General features: G+C 30.5%; 1 protein-coding gene across 7 annotated transcripts in view; it reads right to left on the bottom strand.

Moving 5' to 3' along the window:
• Nucleotides 1–892: 892 nt before the first annotated feature.
• The window catches only part of LOC143243213 (RNA polymerase II-associated factor 1 homolog), a 49,880-nt gene continuing 37,589 nt past the window's right edge, over nt 893–13,183 (bottom strand). For 2 of the 7 annotated variants that reach the window (XM_076487036.1, XM_076487038.1), the window contains 3 exons: nt 8,611–8,682; nt 3,601–3,683; nt 907–1,408 (listed from right to left, as the gene is read on the bottom strand). In XM_076487036.1, the coding sequence (XP_076343151.1) occupies nt 3,660–3,683; nt 8,611–8,682 (96 nt within the window). In that variant the 3' untranslated portion in view covers nt 907–1,408; nt 3,601–3,659. Of the gene's footprint in view, nt 1,409–3,600; nt 3,684–8,610; nt 8,683–13,183 lie in introns of those variants that run through there. The other 5 variants (XM_076487039.1, XM_076487042.1, XM_076487043.1 and 2 more) reach the window with 4 other exon arrangements.

The raw sequence follows: 13,183 nt of genomic DNA, 5'->3' as shown, positions 1-13,183 counted from the left end.
TACATTGGAATGAGCAGCCACATGTGTGGCTTCACAGTTCCCTGCCTAAACTGATAACTCTTTATCATTCAGTATCAAATAAAAAATTGATGTTGAAAGGTTTCATGCAAGCAATAAAATAAACAAAAAAAAAACTGGACACATCTTAACTCTTAACATCCAAGTGCCAATTGAGAGGCAGAGGCAGCCAGCTGCATTAGGATGATGTTGTAATAGGGACAATTACTAAAAAAGGAATGAATGTGTTTTTCTGACATGAACTGTAACCTGTTAGGATTGAAAATATAAAAAACACTGGTCACGATGTTGAATACATATGGTATATTATATGATGAGATCAAAATTGTTACTGATAAGAAAACTGATTCAATAATCATGGAAGATTTTAATTTTACACATTTAATGGAATCATATAGAATGTAAACAGAGAGAAAATTTATTGGAGTGGTTCAGATTTTCTATACCAACTGGTGCTGTTTTAGTTTCTAGAAGTACTTCAGGGATTAATGCTTGAGTTATCTTTTAAGTGTATAATTAGCAATTTATCTTAATTTGTTGGTGAAATTAATCTTTGGGTACATCTAACTGTATTGAAGATTCTGAGGTATTACAGAATGAACTAAGTAAAATGGTAAGTTGAACAAATGTTTGTTAAATGATATTTAAATACAGTAAGTACAGGATAATTCATTTGACTTAAGTTAGATCACACATTCAATAAAGATGGAAACTAGCTCAAAGCATGAATAAAGAAAAAGGTCTTTACATGGTAGAAAACAATTCACACAAGCCATTCAAAAGTACTTCTTTGTTGCTATAAATATAGCGAATATAATTTATGATGTATTTTAAAACATCACAATTAAACGATTTAAAAAGATACCTCCTTATGTTAAGTCTCACTTGGCATTCCAAGTGAACAATTTTGGTCTTGTTATCCAAGATACTGACTTAATGAAATGTGTTCAACTAGGATTATTCCAGGGATGGAAGGATTACTTTATAGGGGCAGGGTAAGATCTTTCATCTTATTTTGTTGAGCTATACTCTGATGATAACTTAAAAGGACAACAGATTAGGTCTTGGAATGGACCAAATGAATTACATTTAAGGTAATTTCATTTTTCTAACAGGATCATTGAGTTATGGAACGAGTTGTTGTGAGTAATTACTTACAGTAATAATACTTCTCTAAAATCTGAGATGTAATACTACAAGCAACATCTTATAGCTACATTGAATTTGCAATAAAATACCTGTGTATAGTAATTAAAAATCTACCTTGCATATCAACACTAATTTTAATACTACTACAAAAAAGAATTCTTACATTATACTCGAGGTTTCCTTGCCAATGTCAAAGAATGCAGATAAAGCCTGTTTTGATCTGATTTGCACACACCATAGTCTGTAGTAAAAATTATATCCAAATTAAAAAAAATTTAATAACAAATTATACAAATCAGAGCACCTGAGTAAAAGCAAAATTTATTTATTTGATACTAAAGTATTGGATGTTTCAATATTATTTTAATCTAAACAACTCAAAACTGACCCAAATGTCAAAATCCATAAACACACACAGTTAAGATTATAATTTGACTACTTGTAATTTATGCTTGAATTTTTTTTAACTTATCAACTTTTAAATTGGAAGGAACAACAACATGATGTAGTCATTATTAACCTGGTAAAAGAGCATTCTAAACAACAATTTTTCTTTCTGATGACCCACAAGTTTATGAACAAAATTATAAATACCTTGTACTTAAACTGATTACATGAAAAGTTATTTCAACAACTATAAAAACTTGTTGTATAATATTACACAAACAAAGATTATTAACACAAACTAGCTCACCATTGGCAGTGCTATGGCTCAACTTTGAACTTTCCAATAAGAATATGACACAGAAGTTGTTTTATTAAAATAAGTTTTTAACTTGATTGATAACTCTGAATTTCAGTTTTGCCTTAAAAACCTGAGAATCAATTAAACCAACAGGTTTTTATGATTGTCTTCAAAATATATACACTAATTACAGAAACAATATGAACTGTTCATCACATAAATGTTCTTAAGTTCTAGAAGTATCACTCTGTCTGGTTTAAATTTTGAGGATGAAATAAATATTTTACTATTAATATTTCAAAGCATCTGTTGGTACAGAAGTTAAGCTGTTTTTAAGATCTACCCTTACTATGATTACAATTAGTAAAATTTGTATTTCTCTACCAAACCCCTTTCTCTAGTTACAACAATAACTGACTCCAATGTCACTGACCTTCCAAGAATGTGTGGAAATAATCCTGTTATAACATTAATCCATGATATCTGTTGTGCACATTTCAAACAGTTATAAACAGGACTTACAAAAATCAGAGTTATGCATGACTCTTTTATCATAATTTAATTACCACATTCTTTGTTATTATTATTCAATATGTTCTATGACCATTCTTGCACGTAAATTTCATAAAATAAGAACATTCATTTCATGTTACTATTATTAATTTATGTGCATAAAGAATGTATTTTCCATAAATGCATTGCTCATAAGTTTGATCCTTGGTGTTAAATGAAAACAAGAGAACATAAACAATGTAGAAAAATATACAATCAAAAGTGAACAATAAAATGATTACAAACCAGAATATACAAAAGGAGGAATTAGTAAAATTACACTTTTCAAACAATTTTAATTAAATGATGAACTTATATGTAGTATTTTGATTTGTATTTTACTAACTAAAGAGAAGCTATATTCATATAGGATTTTCTATAACTCAATGACAATTAGTAAATCAAATAGGCTTCACATTTATATTTAATATTGTGATGAATTAAGTGTAATACCTGAAGAAAACGTTATTTTTATTTTATATATTTCAGAATGAAAATGTTTATTTTCAAAAGTTTAAAAACAAAATATAATGTTGTCTTTATGTACTAAATTAATTTATATTAAGCATATTTCAAATATAGGAGTTACTTAGAATAAGAAAGAGTAATACCATTGTCACCATTTTATTATGTTTAAATAAAATTAATTCTCTTCTTAGTAGCAAATTATTTAAAATTTTTATTCAAATATCAAAATCGTAAAATTCAGTATATAATTAAAAATGAAATATAAATTATGATAGTATATAGTCTAATTCTCTTCTTAGTAGTAAAATATTTAAAATTTTTATTCAAAATTCAGATCAAAATCGTAAAATTCAGTATATAATTAAAAAATGAAATATAAATTATGACAATATATGATTTACTTTGACTATTTAAATTTAAAATAAAATCCTTTTAATCAAAAGTGACCATGTTCATATTTTAAATTTCATACCTAATTTCTTATTTATTTTGCACACAAAAAAACAACCTTAAAATACTGCAAATAATTTGTTTTCATCTACCACTGTTCAATATTTTGCCCATAATAAATCTACAATTTGTACAATAACATTAATGAGTTAAATACTGATCAAGAAGAATTCTCTTGGCCTAGCTGTCAACACACAGCTACACAGAGAAATACCATCTAAAGTATAAATTAACCCAATTCATAAAGCTGGTTTTTTATAATGTTCACAGTTACATACCTGTCTAAGCAGCTGGACTGGACAATTGTTTTCTAATGCTAACATCAGCAAAGAATAAATCAAGGAACCTCCAGCATCTCCATCTGAGAAAATAAATGTATATGATAAATAACAAATTTTGTTCATGTAAAAACCATAGAAGTTAAACTGTTAGATAAGCACACTCATTGTTAAAATTTATCTTAAGATGGCTGGTATGGGTATTAAAACTTTTATTAAAATAAAGTAGAGAACAACATTTCAACCTTCTTAAGCCTTAACCTTCTTTAGGTTAAAAAAGAGAGTTTTGAGAAGTGAAATTCAAGTGAATTTCTCATCACAAAACACTCATTGTTAATTCACTGTTCTTTTGGGGGATTACATATATACTATATTATCAAAAGTACTGTAATATAAATATATGACAAGGTGGTTATGTTTCATTTTTGAGATTTCATTTAATAGGATATGAAATTACAGCTGACAATAGTTAATAACACTTAATACCAACCATTGACAAACATCTGATAAAATATTTTTATTCCAGTGTTTGTGTGTGTGTGTAAGTATATATTTTCTAATAAACAAAAATAAAAAACTGAACAAATCAGAAGAATCCCTATGGTACAGACATAGGATATAAAATGTATCATAGGTCTCAGAGGTGACTGAAAAAGTAGGACCCACACTGTGATGGGGATAAATGAATTGTCAGTTTCAAACTCAACTGTGAGTTTCACAAAAAGAAATACATAAATAAATAATAATAAAATAATCAAAATAAATAAAAATTAGGAGAGCAAGATGTGAGTACTCAAGCCCATAATGTCTCACATCTGTATCATCCTTTACTACCTGCAAACTGTTGTGGGAAGGTGACTGCTCTCCAAAGTAAAGAAAATGTAATAATAATAATAAGGTACTAACACTTGAGTGTAAGCAAGATAAACTGCAGCATTTTTTATTTTTATTTGGGTTTGTTTTTAATGCAGTTTTTCCTACTGATTTTATTTTACTTGACTATCAAGTATTAATCTTTATTTATATGTAGACAGGCTGGTGGTCCTACACATGCAAGGAAAGATATCAACAGTAACTATTAAAAATCACTCACATAACATTTTTTTGCAGAAAATAAAAAAGAGAATCTCAGTATATTAGAAAGCATACAAATGAAAAGTTACATACCGAGCAAGTTTCTTCCCACCACACACAACAACAAAAAAAAAAATACGTATACATATCCTAACATAAATATCTAGAGTGTATCTCTACATAGCACTAATACTTACTTAGTATAAAACACGCATCTAACTTAAAAAGCAGAAACCTTACCACTGAATATTATTATTCACATCAGGTTAACCATTTTGCTATGGGTTCAGTGTAATATACAAGTTCATCTATACAACTGCACACATTAAGTATTTGCACTATAACTTTTGATGCAGCATGTATCTTCACAAAATTTGGTAAAGATTACAAATATTTTGTGTACAAAGATATCAGATTTTTTAATTTTTTATTAAAGATTCTTTGTGAATCTGAGTGCAAACTGATTTCATGTTATGATTAAAAAAATTATTCTTTGTTTAAAATCTCAGATATTATTTTCACAATCTCTAAAACCTCCTAAGTACTTTCAAACACTTATTTTCAGCGAGACTTTGTTTTATGTTATTTTCTCTACTCTAACTATGTGTGATCTGTCATTTGACCAACCTCGCAACCATCATAAAAACTTTGGAAATAAATGTAAATGAAGTTTTTCATGCTAGAATGACTACATATTATAACACAAAAAGACAGTAATATAAAACTGACCTTTAGTCTTTCCTGTCTTGGCTGCATTTTAGTGGACTAATATTTTATAATACAGTCACATTTCAATTATTGTACATTATACTCATAACTAATTACTATTTAGAAATAAGTTATGGAGCTTATTTTCTTAAATATTGAATGATAAAAAATAAAGAAGTAAAGCAAACAATTATCTCTTCTTGCTACAATTTTGTACTCAGTTGCTGCTCTAAGTCTTTTAAAATTTTGCATATGAAGGATATCAAACAAAATTTTTTTCAGGTTTTCTACACACACACACACACACACACACACACACACACACATATATATATATATATATAGTTAAATTACCAAAACATCATAAATAACTAAACTGATACCATAGAATTTAACTGTAATTTATTAAGCTTAGTACCTAAAATTTATTTAGATTTAGTAAAATATGAAATTTCAATCAGACTAAAGACACAACCTATCTTCTTGAAATTTTGGTTTGAAAGAATGTGGCAGCTTTTTTACAGATTAAAAGAGCTGAGTAAACTACTCTGGAGGATATTCTAAACTTTTGATTGGTTATTCACATATCATTTTGAAGTAAGTGTACATAACGAACCATATGGTGAAAGAAGCCACTAGGTTTGATTCAGTATGCAAGTCGTATCTCAGCAAAATAAAAAGATATAAGGTTCTCATTTTTCATTCTAGCCTGATAATATTAATAATTTGAGTTTCTAATTAGTATGAAACTATAGACTTAGTATTTTGGGATCACAGTCATCTGATTTTAACCAATGCTGCATTGAAAATACTACACGACTCACTGAAATCTATATTCAGGTTCTTTAAATATTTAACCTTTAAATTAAGAAATTAACTTATGTATGTACATAGTATTAAAGTTTGAATTATAATCTACAATGTGATTCCAAATTTATTGACCTAAATTCATAAAATAGTCTTTCAATAAAATTTTGAATGTAAGGCAACAAACACAATGACATCACGTTTGAGATGTATTTAGGAGGTTTTAAGAGATTATGCAAAAACATTTTAGATTTTGGCAATGAAGAGTAGTTTTTTTCAGTCATAACATGAAATCACTTTGCACCCTATTTTCACAAGCAAATCTTTAGTAAAGATATTTCATTAAAAAAGTTTGATTTTTTTGTATACAAAATACTTGTAATATTTAGTAAAAGTCTACCACATTTTGTGAAGATACACATGCAATAACAAAAGTTATAGTTCAAATACTTAACATGTGCAAATTTGAAGGTGAAGTCGTATATAATACCGAGCCAGTAGCTAAAGGATTAAATAATTCTCCTTTTCATCAAAGTCCACAAGACAGATTCAATAACTTCAGAATGCCATTCAATAAGACAATTTATTTCTTCTCTATATCTGTTATTACAAGCTGTGAAACTCACTTTAGAAATTGTCCATTATGACTTAAACCAAAAGTCAATCTAACTTCACTTTTACAAACATACTTGCATTAATTTGAGACATTATGATGTAACAGTACTCAATTTAAGCAACAAGAAAAATTCAGAAGGTTTGAGTAATGTGACATTAATTCATAACTGGTTTTTAGAGTTAGGTAAACAAATCTGCAATAAACTATTTCTTCCAAGTTATACATTTCCTGTAATGAAAATATATTTGCGATAGGTATTTATCTCCTCTCTCAAATATAGCAATATGGTTCAGTGCTACCCTCTATATGCAAAATTCTTTGCATGCCACAAGTCTTCAACTTTCACAAACCACACAATCAAGTATCTATAGGATATATATTTTCAATATATTCTTCTCACATATACAGCTAGAATCTCACACTCAACAAGTAATTTTTCTTGACTGATACAAGAAAAAAGAAGCATCCATCATAAGCTTCTGAAGAACATGCAAAAAAACAGGAGATCCTCAAAGTAGAAGATCCTATGTAGGAGACCACACAACTTCTGTTACAGGTATATTCTACACCCAATGTTGTACCCATGCATTACTTCCACTAAAATGTGTAACTAGAATAGGCAGAGAGTCCAGTGACAATGATAGAAATAAGTATCCTTCAAAAGCATATGACAGACACCATAAGTGTGATCCCAACAAGGAACACACATGGGAAACCACACCACTTCTGTACCAGGTATACACTATGCAAAGTGTGGAAACAGGTGTCACATATATGGGTGGAAAGTGAGAAGAGCACAATCAAATGGGAAAGAAAGAAAGAAACACTAAGTGAGTTTGAATCCAAACAACAATACACTGGAATCTCAGTCCCCATGAAGAAAGACTAGACAAGAACCATTTACAATCAGATATGTGAGGAATGTGCTCAAAATGTGTTGAGTCGCTAAGGCAAGTGGCTCATCAACTCCAGTCCAAACCCAAGCAGCATCAGGATTACTATTTCTGACTTGTGATTGGAGGAGGATCCCCACCATCTTTATCTCAAGGTTAGTAGAACAGTATTATACACATGCCTAACCAATCTACTAAAAGAAGCAAAAGAGCAAATCCACAACCACCCACACATACAACAGTCCAACACTCAAATGATGGTGTGAAGGGACGTACCAGTGTGGCGTTTTGCATTGCAGGAAAAAAACAAACACTGTTAGGAGAAAAAAGACACCTCTTATAACAACCAATCTCCCAACAGTTTACAACTAGGAAACCCTCAGTTGAGACACTCAGACCTGAAAACAGTAATGGTGCTCAAAGCAACAATAATAATTTCAGAAATTGTAAAACAAACTTAAGAAGTCATATTAAACCATGAAGAATTCAAAAAAGAGAAAACAAAATTAATAAACAAAGGTAAATTATCTCTGCAAACGACTACAGAAACAATTAACTGTAGCAAATCAAGTTAATCATTACTTCACAAAAGAAATGGAATTAATACTTGAAGGAAAAGAGTTAACAACTGAAAAACATCTGCACTCAATCACTGTCTAATAAGAAGTAACAGTTCATTGTAAAGGGAGTCAGGAGGGTGTGTCACACTCCTATTGGGAGTTTACATGACAATTTACATGCCAGACACAGTTGAGCCACATGGAAGTTCAAGGATTATGGCATGACAAACATTTCTGCACACAGAAGGCAGCACTGAATGAAAATAGTTATACATGTAAGAAGAAGTACTGTACTACACCAGAAACTTTACAATTTGGATTCAATCTATAATCAAAAACATATTCAACTTACCCACAACACATCTAGAATTCCATATGCAAAGTCTTTGTTCCCTAACAGATCATCTAGGACTAGGTTAACAACCTGACAAATGTACAAAAAATACATGTATATACACACTATTTTATTATGCCATCCCACATTATGTTCAACATATAAAGCACTTAAATTCAAACTAACATACAGAACTCATATTCTTAATTTTCCATGGTCTTTTCAATTTCTTATAACAATACATGCATAGTTCATTCATAAAATTCATTTACTGTTTATTGTACTTTTAATCAGTCAAAATGATTCATTTTATAATCATGCTATTCTTTATAACACACTACATTAGTTCTTGTAGATGATTATAAGCAGCTACACATCTTCCTTAAGCATTCGTGATGAGCCCAATCAAGTTCACAGATTAATCCCACACTCTTTAAATGAAAGTAGTTTTATGAGTTTTATTAAATATTGGACAAAATAAAGTGTGGAAAAAAACCCCATAAAACTCTACCCTTTCATAAAAAAAAGATATTACTTTATGGTAAGTAACCAGAACTATTATACAGCCAATCAAATTTTATTTAACAATGCCAAACTGATTCACGCTACAACGTGTAACATTGACATCCACTGCATTAATGATCACATGCCTAGAAAGTACTAGTTTATTCCATTCTTTCTCCTCCATAAATTGTGAAACAAAGTTACCCTGTCTATTATAAATTGTCTATGTGATTACTTAGTAAGTTACTTAGTTGTAGCATTTCTCTGTTTGAAAACTGCTATAAGAATAGTTTTACTAAAGTTAATTTTATTTATTTATACAATAGTCATAAATTGTAGGAAAAGACATCATATTACTCATCATCAAATACAATTACAAACAATGATTTATTTATAAAACAAACTCATAATATATAAGGGTGTCAATAATAAACTCTTATTCACTGTGCTATATGTAATACTCCCATTAATTTATGGGACAGTCAAAACAATAAAGATTACAAACAATGATTTATTTATAAAACAAACTCATAATATATAAGGGTGTCTTCTAACAATAAACTCTTATTCAAATGTGCTATATGTTAGATGGATGTGGCCCATTAATTTATGGGACTTCTATCAAAGCATGTTAGATGGATGTGGCTAAATCAGTCAATATATTAAATGTATGATCTTCTATCAAAGCATGTTAGATGGATGTGGCTAAATCAGTCAATATAAGAATTAAATGTATGATCTTCTATCAAAGCATGTTAGATGGATGTGGCTAAATCAGTCAATATAAGAATTAAATGTATGATCTTCTATCAAAGCATGTTAGATGGATGTGGCTAAATCAGTCAATATAAGAATTAAATGTATGATCTTCTATCAAAGCATGTTAGATGGATGTGGCTAAATCAGTCAATATAAGAATTAAATGTATGATCTTCTATCAAAGCATGTTAGATGGATGTGGCTAAATCAGTCAATATAAGAATTAAATGTATGATCTTCTATCAAAGCATGTTAGATGGATGTGGCTAAATCAGTCAATATAAGAATTAAATGTATGATCTTCTATCAAAGCATGTTACAACTATACTTCCAATATTTGATAATACATAAACAGTACTGAATACCTTCTTCATAAAACCTTTATGAAGTGCATATGGTGACATAAATGCCATGTACACAGAGTAAGTTTTCTGTTTATCATTATTGATACATTTATAAACAGTGGTGTTATAAAAACAGGTACTTTTCTTCATACCTCACTTATATTTCTGAGTTTTTATAGAAGTCTTTACAAAGACCAGTGTTTTAGATACAGTTAACTGCAAGACAATTGTTTGCTTTACACTCACAGATGTCAAGGCAAATTCATTCTTGTAGATTCAGCATATGATAATGAGGTTGTTATAAAATGAGTTATCTGTGCTCTGTCCATTATAGGTATCAAAATCCAATTTTAAACATTGTAAGTTACAAAATTTACCACTGACACACAAGGTGTGGGCATGTATGTAAGACAAATACACGAATGAACAACAAAGCCCAAAATCTATGTCACCTATATTAATGTACAATGAGGCAGCAAACATGCAGCACAAAGCTAACATCTACTCATCTGAAAGCACATTTCAGATAGATTTTATATTTCTAAGGAGCACACAGCCATTGATTGTGAAAAGAATGGATAACCAATAACAGGAAGCAAGAACCATGGTGTTCAAACTGTGATGTGTGGCCCCAGGGTGGGGGATTGGTGGTTAGTGAAGGGAGGGATTTGTAACCAGGACTATGAGAGCACATATATTACATCTGAACAAATTTAAAAATGAACAAGTTTGAAAACTGCTGGCTGAACTTCACTGCTAGTGAGTAATATAGCAGCAAAAACATGGGAAAACTGGGCCAGTCATGGAACAAGCAGAGGTTAATTGTATGCTGAAAAATAAACAGATAGAGAGGTTACACACCTAAAACTATGCAACCTGAAGCAAAAAAAGTGCTAAAAGTCCCTGAAAGTATGTAAATTCTAAGAAACAAAGAGCTTTGACTTTTGACAGCAGGTGGCTTTCCATTATTTGTTGTAGAAATGTGATCCGTCTACAATGACTTCTGATACATACAGAGGTGTGCTGGTTGTCTAAAAGGAAAGTATTCAGTTACATTATACAAATGAAAAAATAATTTTGTATTTTTCTATTAGATTGTAGCCCTACATTAGTAGTACATTTTATGGATGAAAAGTGGCTTATAGCACTGTGCTATCAAGCTAATATTTTACTCAGCTCAACAACCTTATGATGTCACTGCAAGGTCCAAATGGTAATATTTTGCAGCTCAGTAACAAAGTGTTGCATTTTACAACAAAAAAAGGTTCTACTGAGAATAGTTATAATATTCCTATACTGAAAATGTATTTATGATAGACACTGACATCCAGTCACAAGACTATCTATTCTGATTCAGTGCTGTCCCTATATACAAACTTCTTCTTTACACATGCCACAAGTCTTCTGATTCCCCCTATTGGAACTGTAATATTAGATCATGTTGCTCATGCAAATAATCATGCATCACCTCCTCACCAATATAAGCATGGCATGCTCATGTGACTCCCTCTACACTCCTCTACTGAACTATCACTTCAAAGTTTGGCAAAACATGACAGCACTAGAGAAGTGTGAAAAGAGGATATTACCTATCATAAATACATTTTCTGTATATGAAAATAATAGCTTTTGATACAGTACTTACTTCCTCACAAAAGATTAATGAGAATCCCATGTTGATAAGGAAGAGGGACTGGCATGAGAAAATGACAAATACCTTCCAAAAGTATCCAAATGATACATCTGGAAAAAAGATATTCAGATCAAAAGATCAGAAAAGTAAAACCACACCACTTTTGGGTCATGTATATTCTTTGCCCAACTGTGAAATTCAATGGAATTGTCACCATCTCAGAATTAATGATGTGGAAACCAGATACTGAAAATAGTGAAAATATCCTCAACTGCAACACCAAGATAGAAATTCATTTGTGAAAGATGTAGTATAAGCAGTGTGGAGAAAGATGGATATCCAAAATTATGGGGAAACATCAAAGCCAACAGGAAGGCAAGAGCTAAAGCAATGAAGATAAAGAAATAAAAGAAAATTATGATCACATGGTATCTTCTACTGATTTGGCAGAATCTATAAAATGAAACATAAACAAAGCATGCATAAGACCTCAAAACATACAGAACCTCATGAATAATGACAGAATTCAGTAGCTCCATATGTCAAAATGTAAAGAAGAAGGTTGAGCTCACTCAGCAAGTAATCAGATATTGAAGAAATCAGTACTGAATCAACAGCAGCCAAATGAATAGATTACCAAAATAAAAAAGAAAGTCATGGGAGATAATGACTTCAGAATAGGACTGGGAATTCCATATGTCCATACAGTGGCTGAAGCTGCAGACCTAGTGAGCGCATTCTCCATGTGAATGCCTTCAGATTTAGTTGAAAATATACAGTTCTGATTTTGAATCACAAATAATGCTCCTGTAGGAAATTTGTGAAACTCAGTAGTATTATGTAAAGTGAGCCCAAAGGTGGACAAAGTGTAAAAGCCAAGCTATTACACAACAAAAACTGAGGGGTAATTCTAGAAATAACTGATCACTCAGCCTATGATTGCTGGCTTCTCAAAAGTAAAATGTATGTATCAGGAATTGACAGTAGAAAAAAGAAATTCACTGGTAAATATGCTGATGATGGATGGCTTGGCTTTAAGAAAATATGTATTAAAATCAGCAGAATCTACAATAAACAGGAACAATAGACCAGACATCAAGTACTTGCCCACCAGAATGGTTCTCACAGTTCACATTCTCTGTGCAGTTAATCAATCAGAAAATTGAATCACAAGTTTTTGGAAGTATTTCTGTTACAGTTGGCAGCCATAAAGCATTCTCTATGCACAAGGTAATATAGGACATAACATACAATAACCTAATAAAAATATTCACAGATGTTGAAATAATTTAAGAGGAGCCCCCAGTGGCACAGCTGTATTTCTGTGGGTTTATACTGCTAAAATCTTGGT

Source organism: Tachypleus tridentatus, unplaced genomic scaffold, assembly GCF_004210375.1.
Source record: "Tachypleus tridentatus isolate NWPU-2018 unplaced genomic scaffold, ASM421037v1 Hic_cluster_2, whole genome shotgun sequence".
Taxonomy (NCBI): domain Eukaryota; kingdom Metazoa; phylum Arthropoda; class Merostomata; order Xiphosura; family Limulidae; genus Tachypleus; species Tachypleus tridentatus.
Note: the sequence above shows the minus strand (reverse complement) of the source record. Positions and strands in the feature narration are given on the sequence as shown.